Here is a 21,187-nt window from a genome sequence, read left to right as displayed (position 1 = left end):
CCGGCGCCCGGGCCAGCGCGCGGCACGGGGTGGGGGTCTGCCGGGGGACCGCGAGAGCTGCCTCCCGCTGGCTCTTCGCGCAGGATCCCCTAGGCGGCCTCCTGACCGCGACCTCGGCGCTCCTAGTGGCGCAGGCCCCCGCCTCTGGGGCCCCGCGGAGGACAAGCCGACCGGGGCCTGCCTCCTGACCGCCGCGGGACCCAGGCCACGGCTTCCCCCGGCCTGCGCGGCCACCACGCGCAAGCGCCGGTCCGGAGCGGCGGAGGCGGGTGCCCTGGCCAACCGGCGCGGACCGGCGCCTTCGAGCGCCAGCCCTGGGGGTCGCCCGCCCCGTGACGTCATCTTCCGAGGCCGTCCAGAGCCGGCCGCGGGCGCCGCCATGTTGCGTTACGGCGGCCGGTGCGCCCCCCCCCCCCGGCGCCGCCACGAAGCGTCTCGCCGAGGCCCCGCCCCGCCGTCACGTCACGCGGCTCGCCGGGCGGGCGCCGCCATGTTGGGGGTCCTCGTAGCGAGCGCGTAGGTGTCCTCATAAGATGCCGGCTCGGCGGCGCCCGGCTTTTTTCCCCCCAAGATGGCGTCCATGCGGGAGAGCGACACGGGCCTGTGGCTGCACAACAAGCTGGGGGCCACGGACGAGCTGTGGGCGCCGCCCAGCATCGCGTCCCTGCTCACGGCCGCGGTCATCGACAACATCCGCCTCTGCTTCCACGGCCTCTCGTCGGCCGTGAAGCTCAAGCTGCTGCTTGGGACGCTGCACCTCCCGCGCCGCACGGTGGACGAGGTGAGGCGGGCGGCGGGGCACCCTCCGGGCCCCTGGGACCCCGGCCGCCCCGGGCCCAGCGAGCGCGGCGGGCCGGGCCGGGCCGGGCCGGGCCGGGCCGGGCGCGCGGGCCGGGCCGGGCCGGGCGCGCGGGCCGGGGCTCGGCCGCCGCTTCCCCTCGGGGCCCCGCCGGCCGCCGCTGCCCGCCGCGCGCTCGTGCCGCCGAGGGCGCGGGTCTGGCGCCCTTGCCGTCCGGCCCTTTCCCGTCTCGGCGAATTCATCGCGTTTGCGCGGAGGGTCGAGGCTGCCGTCGCCCCCCGAGCGGCCAACGCGCCCTTCGCCGCAGCCTCGGGCCGTTCCCGGCGGGGCGTCGGTGGCGGAGCGCTTCCCGGGTCGGACCCGCGAGCGGGGCGTCGAGCGCGGCGTGTCCTGCGTGGGCGGGTGGGCGCGCCCGTTCCTTTGGCGGCGGGGCCGCCCCCGTCGGTTCTCCGAGGACCGTGTGGTCGGGCGTCGCTTCCTGGGGTTCTTCCTTCTTCGGGGTTCTTGTGACTTGTTTGTCCCTTTTTCGTTCGTTTTTGTTTACGCCCGAGGGCATGCGTTCCACTGCTTTGGCGGAGTTTTACGATATTTATTTTGTTTTGTCTTTGAGGGCCGCACCCGCAGCAGGTGGAGGTTCCCAGGCCAGGGGTCTAATCGGAGCTCAGCCTCCGGCCTGCACCGCGGCCGCTGCAACGCGACCCCCCACGGCTCCGGCACCACCGGACCCTAACCCGCCGAGCGAGGCCGGACTGACCCGCAGCCTCACGGCCCTCGTCGCATTCGTTAACCGCTGAGCCATGATGGGGACTCCCTTGTGAAAAAACAGATTTTGGGGGGCTTCTCTGTGGCTCGAAGGACGGAGGATCCTCTGTCACTTCGGCGGCTCGGGTCCCTGCTGAGGCGAGGGTTAAACCCCTGGCCCCTCAACGTCCGCACTCCAGGGGGTGCGGCCAAAATAAGTACAAGTTAACACATACGTTTTGAAGAGCAGTCTTTTTTTCTTTTTTTAGGGCTGCACCTGCGGCACATGGAGGCTCCCAGGCCAGGGGTCCCGTCGGAGCTGCAGCCGCCGGCCTCCGCCAGAGCCACGGCCACGCGGGATCCGAGCCGCACCTGCGACCCACTCCCAGCTCAGGGCAGCGCCGGGTCCCGGACCCACAGAGCCAGGCCAGGGGTGGAACCCGCATCCTCGTGGGTAGCCGTCGGGCTCGGTACTGCCGAGCCCCGGCGGCAACTCTGAGTAGCGGTCTTCCTCACTCAGGCGTGCTCTGCCTTCCTTCCACCTGTGTGTCGCCCCCGCCGCCCCCTCGGCACGTGGAACGTCACTGGCCAGGGGTCAGACCCCCCGGCCGCAGCCCGAGCCGCAGCCGTGACCCCGCGGGCTCCGGCGGGTGCTGCTGGGCATCCGCTCCGGTGGGTGCTGCTTGGCATCGCTCCGGTGGGTGCTGCTGGGCATCCGCCCCGGTGGGTGCTGCTTGGCTGTCTTCGAGATCTTGGGCTGCGCAGACGCCCTCACTGTGACTGAACAGGCGTGCACCTCCGGTCTCCCCTACGGTTCCGGCCAGTCTTCTCTTGTTGAGGCGATGTTTCCCGAGGAGGCAGAGGAAACTCCCTCTTGTCTTGCCAGAGGCACAGTTTGCCTCTCACCTCTCAGAGCCTTCCTGGAACTCGGCCTGGGATGCATGTGAGTTTGTTTCCCCTCTGACGTGTTTACTGACCATGCCTGACCTGTGTTCGTGGCCAAGGCTGGAAACAAGCGGACGCTGTCTTTGGCCTAAGCCGTCCCGAGCTTGGCCTCGCGCAGGTGTCCGCAGTTCGTGGTGCTCGGGAAGCGAGGGAGCAGGCCGGGGAGAAGCAGTGGCGACACCTGCTTCGTGACGACACACAGCCCGGCTTCTCCTCAGGTGGAGGGACGGACAGGTGTCCTTGGGCTCTGCCGCCACCAGGGCCCCCCAGGTGCTCTGCTGACCACCCAGCCCCCTGCTGAAAGCGCGTGTGACCCTGGCCTCAAGCCTCCCCAGCTCCGCTGTTGGGGAGACTCGGCTTCGGGAGGGGTCCCCAGGGACCCCCTTGCTCGCCGCAGGTCAGGCGTCCTTTCTCCTCAGCTCTCCCTCGCCGTGCCTTCTGGCTCCACTCCCACCAAGAGGTGAGCCTGGCTCTCAGGTAGCCAGTGCGGTCGTTGTAAGTACGAGTGAATGCTGGGTTTTTCCGATGTGCAGAATGTCTGTGGACACGTGGTTGCCACTTCTACAGGACGCGTGTTCCTGAGGGCGACCTAACTTGTCGCTTTACCTGTAGGATTATGGTGATGTTTTGAATGGAAATGTTGTGTCTTTTTTTTCATTTCCTTTTTTTTTTTTTGTCTTTTGTCTTTTGGGGCCGCACCCTCAGCGTATGGGGGTTCCCAGGCTAGGGGTCTAATTGGAGCTGCAGCCGCAGGCCTACGCCAGAGCCACAGCCACGCCAGATCCGAGCCGCGTCTGCAGCCTACACCACAGCTCACAGCAACACCGGATCCTTAACCCGCTGAGCGAGGCCAGGGATCGAACTCGCATCCTCATGGATGCAAGTTGGATTTGTTACCGCTGAGCCATGATGGGAGCTCCCGGAATCGTTTCTTCTGAGTGTTTGGCCGAACTTAGTCGTGAAGCTGTCAGGACCTGGATTTTCTTGGCGGGAAGATGTCGAGTATTGGTGTTTGATGTTACGTTTTTTTGTTTTTTCGGTTTCGTCTTTTTAGGGAGACTCCGCGGCATGTGATCTTGAGTGGAATTGTCCAGGTGCTGTATATTTTCTGGCGATTTGGCGGTTTCCACTAGAATTTCACATTTATCAGCATCAAGATGATAACATCCTCGCGTCTTTTTTAACATTGGAAGCATGTGTGGCGATGTTCCCTTTTTCTTTCTTTTCTTTTCTTTTTTCATTTTTGGCCACCCTGAGGCGTATAGCGGTCCCAAGCCAGGGATCAGTCTGAGCCACAGCTGTGGCCTAGGCTGCAGCTCTGGCAGCGCCAGATCCTTTAACCACTGTGCCAGGCCAGGGGTCAGGCCTGTTCCTGGTGCTGCGGAGGTGCAGCTGACCCCGTTGCACCACGGTGGGAACTCCTCTTTTTTTTTTTCGTCTTTCTGCCATTTCTTGGGCCGCTCCTACGGCACATGGAGGTTCCCGGGCCCGGGGTTGAATCGAAGATGTAGCCGCCAGCCTACGCCACAGCCACGCCAGATCCTTAACCCACTGAGCGAGGCCAGGGATCAAACCCGCAGCCTCATGGTTCCTGGTCGGATTCGTTAACCACCGCGCCTCGACGGGAACTCTTTTTTCCATTGATTCGTCTCACCAGGTGGCTGTCACTCGTACAGGACTTCAAAGTGTCATAACTTTTAACTTCGTGTTTTCTGTTGCACAGTTTTTGTACTTTTGTATTTTCTTCCCTTTTTTTGTATTTATCTTGTTCTTTTTCTGATCTCTTAGGAGGGATGTCCTCATTTTTCAGCCTTTTTTTCTTTTCTATAATATACATTTTATGTCATAGGTTGTTTTTTTTTCTAGTCGCAGCTTTGGTTGCATTCTACAAGTGTGGATAAATAGTGTCACCATCACCAAGTCACAATACATTGTAATTTCTATGATGACCCTTTGTAATTGAGAAAAGTTTCTTAATTTCCTTACATGGGAGGGGGAGAAATTTTAGCTACATTTCTACCAGTGATTTCTAGCTAGACTGAGTGCTTGTCAGAGAAGGTAGTCTATATTAATTGTCATTTGAAATTCGAGATTTTCTTAATGTACTGTTTTTGTAAACATTGAAAATGAGCCTGAGAAGCGTGTTTAGGTCTGTGGGCCATTGCCCGTGTGCATTAAGTCAGGTTGTTTAATCGGGTTGTACAGCTATACGACAGTCTTACTAATTAAAAACTTTTTTAAGGAGTTCCCGTCGTGGCGCAGTGGTTAACGAATCCGACTAGGAACCATGAGGTTGTGGGTTCGGTCCCTGCCCTTGCTCAGTGGGTTAACGATCCGGCGTTGCCGTGAGCTGTGGTGTAGGTTGCAGACGCGGCTCGGATCCCGAGTTGCTGTGGCTCTGGCGTAGGCTGGTGGCTACAGCTCCGATTCAACCCCTAGCCTGGGAACCTCCATATGCCGTGGGAGCGGCCCAAGAAAAGGCAAAAAGAAAAAAAAAAAAAAAAAAAAACCACACAAACTTTTTAAAATCGGTTAATGTTAGGGTGTGTTTATGTCTGTTATGGTTATGGATTTATCTGGTCCTTACAGTTTTATGAGCTTTTGCTTTATGTATTTTGAGGCTATGTTTTATTTTTGTTTTTAACTTCAATTTTTTGTCTTTTTAGGGCCACTCCCGCAGCATATGGAGGTTCCCCGGCTAGGGGTCGAATCAGAGCTGTAGCCACCGGCCTACGCCACAGCCACACGAGATCCGAGCCGTGTCTGCCACCGACACCACAGCTCACGGCAACCTGGATTCCCTGACCCACTGATTGAGGCCGGGGACCAAACCTGCATCCTCATGGATACTAGTCAGGTTTGCTAACCACTGAGCCATGATGGGAACCTGCACTTACTTTATTATTGTCAGTCATTTAAGGGTCTGATACCTCAGGGCTGTCATTCTGAAGGTGAAGCTTTTGATGTGGGACCAGCTGACAGGGACGTCCATGCCCCAACACTGTTGTCCAGGGCACCGCAGGGCGTCGGAACGCGTAGCCCGAGCTGCCTCGTTGTGCCGTGTGTGCTGTCTAGAGAAAGAGAGGGAGAGAGGTTTTTATTAAAAGGAGATGGCTCGCCCACATGCCTCCTGAAAAGTCCCAGGATCTGTAGCCAGCAAGTTGGAGACCCAGGAGAGCTGAACCATAGGTCTTTTTTTTTTTAAGGCCCATACCTGCGGCACATGGAGGTTCCCAGGCCAGGGCTTGAATCAGAGCTGCAGCTGCTGGCCTACACCACAGCCACAGCAACACTGGGCCTGAGCTGTGTCTGTGACCTACGCTGCAGCTCACGGCAACACTGGATCCTTAACCCACTGAGCGGGGCCGGGGATCGAACCCGCGTCCTCATGGATGCTAGTCGGGTTTGCTAACTGCTGAGCCACGACGGAAACGCCAATGCTGCCTCTTTGGTGTGTCCAGGCCTTCAGTTGATCGAATAAGGGCCACCTGAGTTAGGGAGGGCAGCGGCTTCACCGCAGTTCAGGGGTTAATCTTATCCGGAGATTTGTCACAGACACACCAAGAAGAACTTTTGACCTGGTGTCTAAGCACTTCTTGGCTGGACATGTAACAGCAAACGGTGCAGGGAGTTCCCGCTGTGGCACAGCGGGTTAATGAGCCGGCCTGTCTCTGTGGAGGCGCTGGTTTGATCCCTGGCCTGGGAACCTCTCTGTGTCTCAGGACTGAAGGAGGAGGAAAAGATAAACAGAAGCATTATACACCTGCTACAGCTCGTATTTCTTTCCTCCTCCCTTCCTTTTTTTTTTTGCTTGGCTCTGTGTCATTGACCTCAAAGTACCCCTTGGAGACAGTTAACAGAACAAACATACAGGAGTTCCCATCGTGGCTCTGTGGTTAACGAACCCGACTAGCATCCATGAGGATGCAGGTTCGATCCCTGGCCTTGCCGAGTGGGTTAAGGATCCGGTGTTGCCATGAGCTCCAGTGTAGGTCGCAGATGCGGCTCGGATCCTGCGTTGCTGTGGCTCTGGTGTAGGCCGGCGGCTGCAGCTCCGATTTGACCCCTGGCCTGGGAGCCGTGTGCTGTGGGTGCGGCCCTTAAAAAAAAATACGGAAAAAACCAAAAAACCCAAACAATACACAGTGAGAAGGGAATTGGATCCAGGCCGGTGCCACCTGGCCCCAGGGGAAGTCCCCCAGCCCCAGCGGGTTTCTGCCGAGTGCCCGAGGGAAGGCCGTGCGGAGCCAGGAGCAGCCGCCGCCGGGTGGAGGAGCTGTGGGCGCAGGCACGGGCGGCCGCGTGTTGGTTTTGCCTCTGGCCGCGAGTGCGCTGCCGGCTGCCGGGGCGGAGTGTCCATCTGCCGCTTCCCCAACCAGCCTCGTCCCTCGTCCCCTCCACTCTGCACGCGGACACGTTGGCCTCCACCCGTTGTCGCAGCGGAGGGACCTTCCTGTCGTCTGCCCTTGTGTCTCATCGAGGTCCACGCCCGGCTTTCTCTGGCGATCGTGTCCCCATTCGCTTCGATGGCCCGTCGCCGTGGGCCCAGCCTTGGCGGCCACCCGCCTGGCAGCAAGACCCAGCCCGGCTGAGTGCACGGCGGCGTCATCGGCATCCCTGCTCTCCTCGGGCTTCCAGGGGCGCCCGAAGGAGTCGCCCACGCCGAGGCTGGGCTGGGCTGCGAAAGGGGCGCGGCTGGCGGGCCGGGGCCCCGGGCCCTGCGCCTGCGTTCCCTGATGCCCTCTCGAGACCCGTCCGCTTGTTTTGTGATGCGTCTCTTCTCTTGAAAGCCTCTGAGTAGACAACCACCCTTAGCTCTCACCGTGGCGGAGGAAGGGGAGGCTAGTGACCCAGTGGCGTAGTTTACCCGTGGGGGCAGAAGTGTCAGGCCCTGCTCTCTAGGCACCTTCCACTTGCGGAGGGAAGCGAGGACAGCGGGAGGCAGCGCAGAGCGGTGGGCCGCTGACCGCAGGGCCGTGGGGCCTGAGTCCTGACGTCGGGACGTGTGCGCCGTATTCGAAAGGGCGCTGAGAAAAGGGTAAAAGCCGTGCGGAGTAAAACCAGTGACCCTCTTGTCTGAGACCTAAACTCTGCCACCAAAGGAGGTCGAAGGGGTGGTGTCCGGGGTGACTGATGGCCTCGGGAAGTCTTAGTCCAGAAGCGCGCGGCTGGCATCGCTGTCTCTTTATCCCCTGGGATGACAAACAGGTCAGGCCAGCTGCCCAGTGACCAAGACACAGCGTTTCCCAGGGGACACGCCACAGCTGCGGATTTGCAGGACCTACCCTTCTTCTCCGCTGAGAGTCTCTGCAGCCCGAAAGTCACAGGCTCGGAGTTCCCTGGTGGCTCGGCAGGCTAGAGATTTGGCGTTGTCACTGCTGTGACTCTGGTTACAGCTGTGGAGAGGGTTTGATCCCTGGCTTAGGGACTTCTTGCTGCCATCATGGCCAAAAAGATAAATAAAAATGAAAAGCAGAGTTCCTCCTGTGGCACAGTGGGTTGCAAACTTGATTGGTATCTGTGAGGATGCGGGTTTGATCGCTGGCCTTGATCTGTGGGTTGCAGATGGATCTGGCGTTGCCATGAGCTGTGGTGTAGGTTGCAGACGTGGCTCAGGTCCTGCCTGGCTGTGGTGCAGGCCGGTAGCTGCTGCTCTGGTTCGACCCCTAGCCTGGGAACCTCCATATGCCACAGGTGTGGCCCTAAAACAGACAGACTGCAGTTGGCAGTGGCTTGGGTTGCTGTAGAGGCGCAGGGGGTGAAAGGGTCTGGCGTTGCCACAGCCGAGGCTCAGATCCAGTCCCTGGCCCCGGGAACTTCCATATGCCATGGGTGCAGCCTTAAAAAATAAAAATCGGAGTTCCCGTCGTGGCGCAGTGGTTAACGAATCCGACTAGGAACCATGAGGTTGTGGGTTTGGTCCCTGCCCTTGCTCAGTGGGTTAACGATCTGGCGTTGCCGTGAGCTGTGGTGTAGGTTGCAGACGCGGCTCGGATCCCGCGTTGCTGTGGCTCTGGCGTAGGCCGGTGGCTACAGCTCCGATTCAACCCCTGGCCTGGGAACCTCCATATGCCGAGGGAGCGGCCCAAGAAATGGCAACAACAACAACAATAAAAACAACAACAACAACAAAAAAGACAGAAAAATAAATTAAAAAAAAAATCACAGGGTCTGGGAAACTTTGAAACATCCCACTTTGTGTGTGTGTGTGTGTGTGTGTGTGCGCGCGCGCGTGTGTCTTTTTAGGGCTGCACCTGTGGCATATGGACGTTCCCAGGCTACGCTTCAGCCACAGCGATGCGGGGTCCGTAACCCACTGAGCGAGGCCAGGGATCGAACCTGCGTCCTCGTGGATACTAGTCACATTCCTTTTCTGCTGAGCCCCGACGGGAGCCCCTGAGGTTGGGCTCCTGTTTGTCGTGCGTCCTGACTCTCCTCTGTAAAGATCCGGATGGGGGCGTTTCAGTGGATGTGGAGTATGTTGGCTTGTCTTCCTCAGTTTTCCCTCTGCTGCTTCGTCTGTGTTCTTCCTCTTTGGCCGCAGCACACCAACCCCACTCACCCGTGGCCGCCCGAAGCCCCTCCCGGAGACGCGGTGTGCGCACGTGAACTTGGGGGGACGTGCGCCAGTCCGTCAGGGCCGGCTTGCTTGCTGGTGCTTTGCTGGGGTTGCAGTGAGCAGGGGGCCGCAGAGCAGGCGTCTCCGCAGCAGGAATGTGCTGCCACAGCTCTGAGTGGCCGGAGGTCACTTCCACGCCTCTTCCCACCCTCGGGGCTCCGGTGTTCTGTCCTCCCGGCCCGCGCCCTCACGTGGTCCTCCCCGCGCGGGGGTCTGCGCCCAGGTTTCCCCCTTGCGCGAGGTGCTGGCGGCCGGAGGCCACTCGGACGACCTCGTCCTGTTGACCTCGGCCTCCCGCAGGCCCTGTCTGCAGAGGTCACGCTCGGAGGTTACTGGCCTCGGGATCCGGGGCGGCCTCCCTCGCCCCTGTGCCAGCTGCTCCTGCCGCGGAGAGAGTTGCCAGGCCGGGGACCGAGGCCGTGCCCCAGCGGGAGCCCAGGCCCCACGCCTCGAGCCTGCGGGTGGGGGACACGCGCGTGCTCGCTCACAGAGAGCGCTGGGGAGACCGCTGTGTCTTGTCTGTGCCCCAGCACCCGGCTGGGCCGGGCCCCGCGTGGCGGGGATGCCCGGTCACCAGGGATCCGCCACCTGGAGCGCGGGCAGGAGCCGCGTTCGTTCTCCAGCGGAACCCACCTGGTCTCCCGTCCCCGACGCTGGGCTCGGGCGGCAGCGACCGCTCTCGGCGACGAGGCCCCTGGACGGTGACTTGTTGGACGTGCTAGCCGGTCGGGCAGAAGGCTCGGGCGTCGGGAGTGGTGACGAGTGTCCCGAGGCGACTGTGGCAGAGCTTGTGCTGGCTTCCGTCCACAGCCTGTGTGGTCCCTGCTCCCTGGGCGGGGTCGCTCCTGCCAGGCCTGTTCCAGGGCCGAGCCCCAGGGTGGCCACGCCAGCCCTGCTGGAAGCGCGTTCTCCGGCCTGGGGGTGGCCACGCTGTCCTGGGCCCCAAAGCCCCTCACTGTCGGGCCTGCCCTCCCAGGCCGGCCACCCCGGTCAGCCTGCTCTGCCCCTCTCTCGGGGGGACCTGTCTCCTCCTGGGTTTATTTTGCATTTCTCTTATGTTAAATCCATTTTAAAATCATCTTCCTCATGATAAACTTTAAAATTTGACCTGTAGGATCAATACACGTCTGTCCTTTGTGTTATAAATACAGATATTTAGGAGTTCCCGTCGTGGCTCAGTGGTTAGCAAATCTGACTAGGACCATGAGGTTGTGGGTTCGATCCTGGCCCTGCTCAGCGGGTTAGGGAACCAGCGTTGCCGTGAGCTGTGGTGTGGGTTGCAGATGTGGCTCGGATCCCGCGTTGCTGTGGCTCTGGCGTAGGCTGGTGGCTACAGCTCCGATTCAACCCCCAGCCTGGGAACCTCCATATGCTGTGGGAGCGGCCCAAGAAATGGCAAAAAGACCAAAAAAAATTAAATAAATATAGATATTTATAAAACATAAACACACACGTGTGTGGGTTTTTTAATTGCCTGGGATAGAAGTTGCAACTGTTTTTTTCACCCAGCTTGCTGTCTCTCTTGGTAGCATTTATGGGATTTGGAGGTTTTTTGGTAGTTTTCCATGCAAAAAATACTTAGGTAGTAAAATTCGAACTCGTGTCTTTGATGGCTCTTTGGTTTAGAATCCTAACCACAGAAGCTGTCTTACTTACTCAGCAGTCACGCAGAAGAGACACGTGTAAGTTTTCTCCTAGTGCTTTTTTTATTTTCTAAATTTTTTTTCCTTTGTCTTTTAGGGCCGCATTCTGCGGTTATGTAGACGTTCTCAGGCTAGGGGTCGAATCGGAGCTGTAGCCCCGGGCCTACACCGCAGCCACAGCCACGCCAGATCCGAGCCGCGTCTGTGACCTACACCACAGCTCACAGTAACTCCAGATCCTTAACCCACTGAGGGAGGCCAGGGATCGAACCCGCAACCTCATGGTTCCTGGTCGGGCTCGTTAACCACTGCGCCACGACGGGAACGCCCGCTGGTGCTCTTCTTAGTCTGATTTCTCAAATTGAGGTGCGGTCCATTTGGCATTTATCTGGGCGTAAAGCGGGCAGTGAGGACGGGGCTGACCCGGGGCCTTTCCGACTCGATTGTCCGAGGAGCTGACCCGCCTCTCCCTCTTCCTTTTCTTGTTCTTGGTTTTGCTTCGTGACCCTCGCACAGGACGTTGAGGCTCAGGGTGTCCGGTTCTGAGGAAGGAGCTGTGCGGTGTGAGCAGGGTCACCCCGGGTGTGTCGCGTCACTGGGGGTGTCCGTCTTTGTGCTGTTGAGGGCACTGGCCACCGCTCAGGCCTTGCTGGGGCTCCTAAAGATTTCACCGCATCTCAGGTCTGTTTCTCGGTGTGGTCTTTTTATTGCTTTCGTCAGCTGTGGTCGTGCCGTGTCTCTGACTCGGTTCTCTGCTTTTTGTCCTTATTTTTTCTTCTTTGCTCTTTAGGGCCACACTCACAACATATGGAGGGTCCCAGGCTAGGAGTCTAATCGGAGCTGTAGCCGCCGGCCTGCACCCCAGCCACGCGGGGTCCAAGCCGCTTCTACAGCCTACACGGCAGCTCATGGCAACACCGGATCCTTAACCTACTGAGCGAGGCCAGGGATTGAACCTGCAACTTGACGGCTCCTAGTCGGGTTCGTTTCCGCTGCGCCGCGATGCGAGCTCCTCATGTCCTTCCTTTGGCGTTTGGCGTTTGGCGGTGCTGTCCCCGCAGGGCGCCGACAACCCCGTGGCGGCTCCTCTGCTGCCTCCTCCAGGCTCCGGGCTCCCCCTGCGCTCACGGGAGCTCCCAGCGAGGGAGGCCTGGAGCCGTGTCCCGGGTGACGAGCCCTGCTCCAGGGACAGGCCTGTCCTTGTCCTGCCGGCCCGCTGCCTCCATCTCAGCCGCGCTTCCTGGGCTCTCGGACTTGTGCCGCCTGGTGACACGATGCTCGGCCAGGGCTGGGGAGGCCCCTGCCCGCAGGCGCAGACACGTTCTCTGGGTCCCAGGCAGGAGCCTGGGTGTGAGGCCAGCCTGTGGGCTCTGACTCAGCTTCGCCCTGAGCTCCCCCTGCCCCTCCCTTGTACAGATTTTCCGGTTGGGATAGTCACGTAGGACCCATTCTTGTAAAGTGTGCACATCGAGTTCCCGTTGTGACTCAGCGGTAACGAACCTGTCCATGAGGACGCGGGTTCGGTCCCTGGCCTCGCTCAGTGGGGTAAGGACCCGGTGTCACTGTGAGCTGTGGTGTGGGTTGCAGACGCGGCTCGGATCCCGCGTGGCTGTGGCTGTGGTGTAGGCCGGCGGCTATGGCTCTGACTCCACCCCTAGTCTGGGAACTTTGTATGCTGCAGGTGCAGCCCTAAAAAGCAAAAAAGTAAATACATAAAACATGAAGCGTCCAGATCAGTGATTCTGGTGTGTTTACGACGTGCCGTCGTCACAACTGTTTAACACAGCATGTTTGCGCCACACGGCGGGGGAAACCCTTTGCCCGCCGGCAGCCACTCCCTCCCCGCTCAGCTGTGGGGCCGCCGCCCCGCTTCCTGCGTCGGAGTTTACCTGTTCTGGACAGTTCGCACGTGTGTGCTCCCTCGTGTCTGGCTTCTTTCACAGAGCTTTGCGTTTGGAAGGCTCACCCATGTTGTCACACAGTTAGTGCTGCTTTTTCTTGCCAAACAGTAGCCGACGCACCGATAAACCCTCCGTTGCACAGGTGGTGACACGGGGTTGCTCCACTTTTTGGCTCCTATGAAGATAGCCATTCCGGAGTTCCCCTCGGGACTCAGCGGGTTAAGAACCCGACTCGTGTCCACGAGGATGCGAGTTCGATCCCTGGCCTGGCTCGTTGCAGCGTTGCCGTGAGCTGCGGTGTGGGTCACAGACGTGGCCCAGATCTGCGTGGCTGTGGCTGTGGCTGTGGTGCAGGCCGGCAGCTGCAGCTCCGATCAGACCCCCAGCCTGGGAACCTCCATATGCCGAGGGTGCGGCCCTATAAAGACAAAAAACCCCAGCCATTCAGTCCCTGTTTTTGGGGCAGACTTTCAGTTCTTTGGGGCAACACCTGGGAGCGCGGCGGGGTCCCGAGGAGACGGGCTGGTCTCTTTGAGGCGCCCCGGCCGTGGCGTCAGGCCTCCCACGTCCCCACCCCGTGGCTGGTGTCACCTGTTTTTCCTCGGGTCACAGGCAGGAGGCGGCACCCACGTTTGGCCCGCGTCAGTGACCTTCGCGGCCTCCCCTGGTCTCCGCACGGCCGGCCGTCTGTTTGCTTCTTGTTCTGGGTGCTTTGGGGCCACCGCCGAGGGGGCTGCTTCTGGGGAGCCGCGTCACGTGGGACTTGGGTTCCGAAGCCGCTGTCCTTCTTGACGCGGTGTTAGTTTGCCAGGGACGTGTCTGGACCCCTCGCGCCCCCGTGGCTGACCGGGAGGTGCTCTCCCTTTCAAGCCTGATGTTTGTAACGTAGGAGGGTTTAGAGCTCAGCGGATGAAAGGGGAAAGGTGGGAGGTGGGTTTATTTTTCCGTAACGTCATCTAGAAGCTGTCTGCTGCAAACATCACGAGACGTTTCCTGTTTTTGCTGCAAATCAAAAGAGCGCATTTCCCTGCATTTTGAGAGACAGGCCTTTGGAACTGGGTCAGCTGGCACTGAGCCTGTGGATCCTGTGCGTGGCCTACAGGAGGGCCCCCCGTCTGCCCCCCCCCGACGTCGGGCGTGGCTGGTGGGGACTCTGGGACACTGGGCCCAGCCCGGGTGGGCTCTGGCCGCACGGGTGTGGATGGGGGCTCCCCAGGCAGGTCAGGCCTGCCTGAATCCCGAGGGCAGTGGGCCGCTGGGCCAAGGCCCAGGCCAGCGAGCAGGCAGGTGGAGCCCAGGGCTTGGGTGGGGGAGGGAGGCACGCGGAGGGCCGTTCAGCTCTCGGGACTCTCAGACAGCAGTGACTGTGGCAGGACAGCGGGCAGTGCCACGGGAGCCGGGCTCTGGGCTCCGCGCAGCCCTGGGAGGAGGATCCAGCCTCGCAGGGAGGGGACGCGGGCAGGGGTGCGGCTCCGGCCGGGCGTGGCCCTGGTCCTCTAGCAGCCGCCACCTCCGGGTTCTTCCCTGGCCCCGCAGCCCTGCTGGAGGGTGGCTCGCCACTCCTGGTTGCCTTCCTGCCACATCGGAGCCTGGGCAGCAAGGCGTGGGACAGGGCTCAGCGCCGCCTGCCTCAGGGCCCCGACGCCACCTGGCCGGGCTCCGCGCACTCTGGGGGCCTCAGCAGCAGGTGCCGAGAGAGGCGTTTCGGGAGCTGGAACAGGCTGCTCCCTCGGGGCCTGTCTCCTGCTGTCCCGCACATGGAGCCGCCGGGAGGCCGGGGGCAGGGGGGAAGCGCTGCCCCGGGCGGGACGGTCCGCAGGCCAGGGCGGGGGTTGGGCGTTGCAGCCTGGCCGGGACGGGCGGCCAGGGACCGGTGGCCCTGGGGTGGGGGGGGGCAAGGCTGCAGAGGCAGGACACGGCCCTGTGAGACAGCAGGACGGGGCGGGCGACCAGGACTGTCCCCTGTCCTTCCTCGGCAGATGAAGGGCGCGCTCACGGAGATCATCCAGCTGGCCACCCTGGACTCGGACCCCTGGGTCCTCATGGTGGCCGACATCCTGAAGTCCTTTCCTGACACCGGCTCCCTGAACCTCGATCTCGAAGAGCAGAACCCCAACGTTCAGGACATCCTAGGAGAGCTGAGAGAAAAGGGTAGGTTGAGTGTGTTTGGCCTGTGCTGCAGGGGGAGGTGGGTTTCTTTAAAACGCCCCTTCGGAGATGAGCTTGGCCTTGAGAGCATTAGGTCGTGTGTGCTGTGTGCACGTGCTGTGCTCCTGAGACGTGCCCGTAGACACGCGCGCCCACCCGCTGCCGGGTGGCATTTTGCGCATCTTTGAAAACAGCAGCCCGTGCGCTCCTTCCCCAGGGCATCTGCTGTGCCCAGGGTGCCTGCTGTGCCCAGCGCCCCCTTTACTTATTTTCACGTGCGCACATGCTCTCTCCCCACTCGGCTCCCTGAGGACACGAACTCTGCCAATTCAGGCTGTACCTCCGGGGCCTAGAACACTCGCTGGCGCAGAACAGACACGCGTATGTGTTGAAAACATCATTAGTTTACATTCTTTAGAACGTGAACTGAAAACTACTCAGAAAACATTTGCAAATCGTCCTCAAAAGCACGGAACGATGAGGTCCGTTGTCCCCCCGCCACGCGGGCCCCTCTCCCAGCGGGAGCATTGCAGCTGCAGCCCCTTAAAGACGGAGGCAGCAGGGCCGGTGCCCGCCACCCACGAGTGGCCTCCGGTGCCTCTTCTCGGCTCCGCGTGGCCGCCCACACCGCGGCTTCCACTCGACTTGCAGCTGCCCACGGACTGCGTGGGCACCCCCAGAGCATTGGGGTGCAGACCCAAGCTGTCCCTGTCCTGGTCATCCCCTGACGAGGGTCCAGACAGGTCCAGGCCACCCGGGTGCCCTCCCTTGGCCGGCAGGGGCCTGCCCCGACGCTGCCCCTGTCTCCCGGAGCAGGGCTGGGCTGGCCCGTGCTTTCCCTCCAGGGCAGCTCGTTACCAACCTGGGCAGCGGGCTTGGGGCTTCTCATGCGGCCCCGAGAGGCCCCTGATGGGGGCCATGGGCCTGTGCCCCTCTGCTGCTGCCCTAGCAGGTGCACGGAACAGCTTCCAGAGGGCTGTGTTGATGGGCCTCTGTGGCGCCAGCCCTCAGCAAGTCCGGTGATGGGGGACGGGGGGGTGGCAGGCGCTTCTGCCTTTAAAAAGCTCCCAGGGATCCTGCTGTCCTGGACCTTGGGCCAGCGTGGCGGCCGGGCTGGCTGGGTGGCGGCAGGCCGGGGATGCTTGTTTCGGTTTTGAGATCCAAGCAGAGGCGCCACCTGCCAGGTTGTGGGTTGTCATCTCCTGTGAGCTGTGAACACGGTGGCCTGTGCGACACGCACCTCCTAACGTGTTGGTTCTTGAACGGGCAGTGAACGAGTGCGAGGCCTCGGCCATGCTCCCGCTGGAGTGCCAGTACCTGAATAAAAACGCCCTGACCACCCTGGCCGGGCCCCTCACGCCCCCGGTGAAACACTTTCAGTTGAAAAGGAAGCCGAAGAGCGCCACGCTGAGGGCGGAGCTCCTGCAGAAATGTGAGTGCCCGAGGGCGCGGGTCTGGGCGGGCGCTGCCCGGGGAGGCCCAGCCGCCGTGGCAAGACCGCCTGCCAAGCAAACCGCGCCTGTCTTAGGCCTGGAGCTTTTGTTTTTAGATTTCTTCGGGGGGTTACGGTACCTAAGTTGTCTTCTTTTTGGGGGGGGCCGTGCCTGCGGCATGCAGAAGCTCCTGGGTCAGGGGATTGAACCCTCGCCGCAGCAGTAATGATGCCAGATCCCTAACCTGTGCACCACAAGGGAGCTCTTCGATGCCCCGTTTTCAAAGAATCCAGATAAAACACAGCAGCCCTGGTGACTCTTGTTCCGGGTGGACGTGCCCTGGGGTCAGCCCCGCTCTGCGGCTTCACGGAGCTGGCAGCGCGCAGTGCAGGCCTCGGGCTCCTGGGCAGCTCCCTGGGGTTGGCTCAGCTCCTCAGACCCTCCACGTGGTCAGTGGTTGCACCTGCCAGGCCAGGTGCTGGCGTGGGGCTGTGTCCCCTGCTGTGGGGAGGGTCCCTTGTTTCCTGCCTCATGGTTCCACGTCTGTGAAGGGAGGTGCTGGCTCATGCCTACCGACCACCAGCGAGGGCGCCCCGGGGGCTGCCCGCCCCCTGCCCCCCCCCCCAGCTCAGCTCTGCCACGTTCTGTGCCAGCCTTGCCCCTTGTCTCTGGGAGGTGCAGCCTCAGCGGCTCTGTTCACTGAGGGTGGACTTTCCTGCACAGACAATGCAGTTGTGACATTTGAACTTGGGCCTCTCGTCCCACAGCTGATGTGTGTCTGTGCGTCAGTCCTTCCAGCTTCCTTGTAACTCAGACGGAGGGACGCCATCCGTCCCTCCACGGCGACGGGCGCCTTGTCGCTGCGGGGAGCACTGACACCCGCCCCTCCTTGCAGCCACCGAGACCGCGCAGCAGCTGAAGAGGAGTGCGGGCGTGCCCTTCCACGCCAAGGGCCGCGGGCTGCTCCGCAAGATGGACACGACGAGTAAGGCCCGGGCCCGGGTCTGTGCGGAGGGTGCCCAGAGCCACGCCGTCCCTCGCCCGCGGAGGCCTGGAGTGCTGGCTCTTGCCCGCGGAGGCCTGCTGCTGTGCTGCGGGCCCTGCCGGCTGCCGGGACAGGACAGCCCCTCTGCGCGCTGTTGCTGCCGCACTGCGCTCGCTCGGCCGCCTCCGGGTGCCCCAGGGCTGGGGGCCCAGGGCTCTGAGACGCGGGCGCGGGGTGCTGGGAGGTCCTGCAGGGGCTTCACAGATGGCCGTTCCCCCAGCTCCGCGTGGCCCGCGTCGCAGGGCCCCAGGCTGCCAGACAGGCGAGGAGGCAGGTGGGACCGGCAGATGCCTGCCCCCCGGAGCCGCAGGGAGGCTCCCCTGGGCTGGCCGTCACCCAGGAGGCCTGGCCGGCACATCAGGTTGACACGGGCTGTCACTGTCACGTCCCTTCTGTCCCCATGTGCTGGTCCCCCGAGACAGCTTCCTTCCCTGCCCCGGGGCCACGTGTGACCTCAGGAGTGGGCAGGGGACAGGCCCCGTTCAGAAGGGAGCGCCCTCCCTGTGTCAGGTGACTTCCCTGAGACAGGGCTGGGCCTGGGCGGGGAGGGTGCGGGTCCGGCTGCAGAGCGGGGGCTGCCAGCCCGCCACGGGCCCCTTCACCGGGAGACGCGCGAAAGGGGAGGTTGCAGGCGTGTCTCTGCCAAGGAGGTCCTCCTCAGCTGTGGTGCCGTCGGGTCCCACAGCCCCGCTCTTCGGGGCAGGCTGACCCCCACTCGGGAGGGTGGGCCTGGGGTCCCAGCGTCCCGGGTGTCGCCTCCCCTGCCCTCGCGGAGATGCGGCGAGTCCTCGGGAGCGCTTGCCCGGCTCGTGGGCGGCAGGGGCCGAGCTGGGGCACGGCGGGCGTGACGGGGCGGACGAGTTGCTGCCCGCTGGGCCCTGACCGGCCGCCGCCCGCAGCCCCGCTCAAAGGCATCCCGAAGCAGGCGCCCTTCAGGAGCCCCACCGCCCCCAGCGTCTTCAGCCCCGCCGGGAACCGGACCCCCATCCCGCCGTCGCGGACGCCGCTGCGGAAGGAGAGGGGCGTGAAGGTGGGCGCCCCCCTGCCCCCACCCCCCGCCCCCTGCCCTGGCGGCTCTGCTCCCAGGGCCCTGCCCCGCGTGCCGGGCTGAGCGCGGGCCTCTGTCTCGGCAGCTGCTGGACATCTCGGAGCTGGACATGGTGGGTGCCGGCCGGGAGGCGAAGCGGCGGCGCAAGACGCTGGGTGTGTATCTGGGCCGCGTCTCTGTCTCGGGCTCGTCCCCTGTGCCGCCTGTTGTCCCCCTGAGCCCGGGGGGGGCCGCCAGGGCGCTGAGGCCACTGCTCTGCCGGCAGATGCGGAGGCGGTGGAGAAGCCGGCCAAGGAGGAGACGGTCGTGGAGAACGCCACCCCGGACTACGCGGCCGGCCTGGTGTCCACTCAGGTAGGGCTGCGGGCCCCCTGGTCCTTGCTCAGCCGCTGGAGCAGGTCCTGTTGGAGGACAGACGTGCGGCCGCGGCGGAGGCGTGGCCCTGGCCGCACCGTGCTCCCTGGCGGGTCCTCTCCATCCAGCGAGGTGGCCGGGCAGGCCTCGCGGGAAGGCTGGCCTGGGCCTCGCTGCTCGGAAGGCCTTGGTCTGCCCGCGGGAGCCGGTCCTGCCTGCCCTCGGGCGGCTGGACTGCCAGGCACCATGTCACACCTTGTCGCTGTCATTCGTTTCTGGGTGTCAGGCAACTTGCCTCTTATTTCTCGTAACGCCTCTGCTTTTGTGGCAAGAAAAACATCGTTGAGCTTCTCTCGGAGACGGCTGGTGTGGGAGGCTCCACAAACCGCAGGAGCGGCCCCCGAGGCCGCTCCAGGCTCCTCCTGTGGGCACAGCAGTGCCCTGTCTTGCTGCTGCGGCACTGGAGGCGCCGAGGCCCACGGGAGCCGGCAGCGCCCGGTCTGGGGCAGCGCGCGCTGAGCCCCGGCCTCTGGGCGGAGCCGCGGCCTCTGTCTTCCAGAAACTCGGGTCCTTGAGCAGCGAGCCTGCGCTGCCCTCCACCAGCTACCTGCCCGCCACGCCCAGCGCGGTCCCAGCCTCGTCCTACATCCCCAGCTCCGAGACCCCGCCAGGTGAGCAGGGAGTCGCCCACGTGGCGCTTTTTTGGGTGTCAGGCCTTCTGTCCCGCGTCTCTTTCCTCAGCCCTGCTGCTGGCAGCGGGGCACTAAACCTGCGCTCCCAGCTGCTCTGCGCCTTCCTGGGCCACACGGGAGCTGCTCCCCAGGCGGCAGCAGGAGCACGTCTCAGCCCCCGGTTCAGAAGGAAGGTGTCTGAAGCGTAGTCCTGTGGGCTGTGCCCAGGCTTTTCCTCCCTGGGTTTAGCTGTGCTGCCAGGCAGGAGCCCGGCCCCGGGAGGGGGCCCTGGGGGTCCGGCAGGGCTGGATCCCGGGACCTGCCTTCTGGCGTCTCAGCAGGGCCGGCTTGGGGCTGGGGAGCTGGTCCCCAGGCCAGAAGGGGACCAGAGCCTGGACGTCTGGTCTGCCCGTGGCCTCTGGCCCACTGCCCAGTTGGCAGCACCACCCTGGCCCCGGTGCCCCGTAGGGGCTGTGCGGGCTCCATCGTCAAGGCCTCTCACCAGGCCACACCTCGCTTGCAGCCCCATCTTCCCGGGAAGCCAGCCTGCAGGCCAGCCGGCCGCCCGAGGAGCCCAGTGCCCCAAGCCCCGCGCTGCCTGCACAGTTCAAGCAGCGGGCACCCATGTACAACAGTGGCCCAAGCCCTGCCGCCCCCGCGCCCCCTGCACCCAGCTCGCCCCTGACGCCCACCACGCCCCCAGCCGTTGCCCCCGCCGCCCAGACGCCTCCGGTGGCCATGGTGGCCCCCCAGGCCCAGCCCCCTGCCCAGCAGCAGCCCAAGAAGAACCTGTCGCTCACGGTAGGTGGGCGGGGCGGGGTGGCGGCCCCGCCGCTGGGGTGCGGCTGTGCCCTGGGTGGGCTGGCGGGGCCCCGGTACCCACACCTGTTCCCCGCCGCAGAGGGAGCAGATGTTCGCTGCGCAGGAGATGTTCAAGACGGCCAACAAGGTCACGCGGCCCGAGAAGGCCCTCATCCTGGGCTTCATGGCCGGCTCCCGAGGTGGGTCCGCGGCCGGGAGGGGGCAGGCGGGGGGGGGGCGGGTCCCGCAGGGCGGGGGCGGGGGGGCGCGGGTCCCGCAGGGCTCGGGGGCGGCTCTGCGGACCCAGGCCCCCTCCCAGCGGCCCCCGCCCCCGCCCCGCAGAGAACCCGTGCCAGGAGCAGGGCGACGTGATCCAGATCAAGCTGAGCGAGCACACGGAGGACCTGCCCAAGTCGGACGGCCAGGGCAGCACCACCATGCTGGTGGACACCGTGTTCGAGATGAACTACGCCACGGGCCAGTGGACGCGCTTCAAGAAGTACAAGCCCATGGCCAACGCGTCCTAGGCCGCCGCCGCCGCCTCGGGTTTAGGTTCCGTGTCCCTGGGGTGTTTTGGACTCGGTTTTTAAATTTTAACGTGGGTGGGTTCCCTCGTGTGTGATTTGAGGCACTTTTTTGGATTCAATCTTACTTTTTTGAATGTTCAACTTGGCCAAAAAAGTTGTAACTTCCTGATCGTAGCGACAGCTCTGCCTGGTAGACGGATCTTTTTTATTTTTCTTAAGTTCCGCCCGCCTGGGGGGAGGCCCTTCCTCGCTGGAGCAGCGCGCTCCCCGCCCCATGAGGCAGAGGGACCAAAGCGGGCGCTGAGGGCAGGGCGGGGCGGGGCGGGCCCGGGCCGTAGGCGCCCCGCGGGGTTGGGGTTTGTATGTGTCTTTTGTACGGTCGCGAGCCTCTGAGCCCAGTCCCTGGGTCACCTGTTTCCATTGTAAAAACGACCTGAGTCATTAAAGTTGAGCTTTTCTAAAGAAAGCACCAGAGCTGTGTTTCTGGCCAGCTCGACCTCACTGCTCTGGGG

General features: G+C 62.9%; 1 protein-coding gene and 1 long non-coding RNA gene across 4 annotated transcripts; one reads left to right on the top strand and one right to left on the bottom strand.

Annotated features, from left to right (window-relative positions):
* Window positions 1–556: 556 nt before the first annotated feature.
* On the top strand, window positions 557–21,141 carry NELFA (negative elongation factor complex member A). 3 transcript variants are annotated; one of them, XM_003128808.6, is made up of 11 exons: window positions 557–781; window positions 14,628–14,799; window positions 16,067–16,228; window positions 17,125–17,214; window positions 18,174–18,304; window positions 18,408–18,477; window positions 18,588–18,676; window positions 19,236–19,347; window positions 19,871–20,148; window positions 20,249–20,348; window positions 20,491–21,141. In XM_003128808.6, exons 1-11 carry the CDS (start codon window positions 572–574, stop codon window positions 20,673–20,675), a joined length of 1,599 nt encoding a protein of 532 aa, XP_003128856.4. In that variant the 5' UTR covers window positions 557–571; the 3' UTR covers window positions 20,676–21,141. The 3 variants fall into 3 exon arrangements, with proteins under 3 accessions (XP_003128856.4, XP_084827402.1, XP_084827403.1); XM_084971276.1 differs by lacking the exon at window positions 557–781 and adding an exon at window positions 987–2,483; XM_084971277.1 differs by lacking the exon at window positions 557–781 and adding an exon at window positions 13,805–13,931.
* LOC146400276 (uncharacterized) lies at window positions 5,366–12,823 on the bottom strand. Its single transcript, XR_014812049.1, has 2 exons — window positions 12,637–12,823; window positions 5,366–5,556 (listed from the first exon to the last, which is right to left on the bottom strand). It is a non-coding gene; the product is annotated as an uncharacterized LOC146400276 (long non-coding RNA).
* Window positions 21,142–21,187: the final 46 nt, after the last annotated feature.

This window comes from Sus scrofa, chromosome 8, assembly GCF_054392235.1.
Source record: "Sus scrofa isolate SSC_HxYL_T2T_F1_AM1 chromosome 8, Sscrofa_HxYL_maternal_Yorkshire_Landrace_v2.0, whole genome shotgun sequence".
Classification (NCBI taxonomy): domain Eukaryota; kingdom Metazoa; phylum Chordata; class Mammalia; order Artiodactyla; family Suidae; genus Sus; species Sus scrofa.
This window is presented reverse-complemented; position numbering and strand designations above follow the sequence as displayed.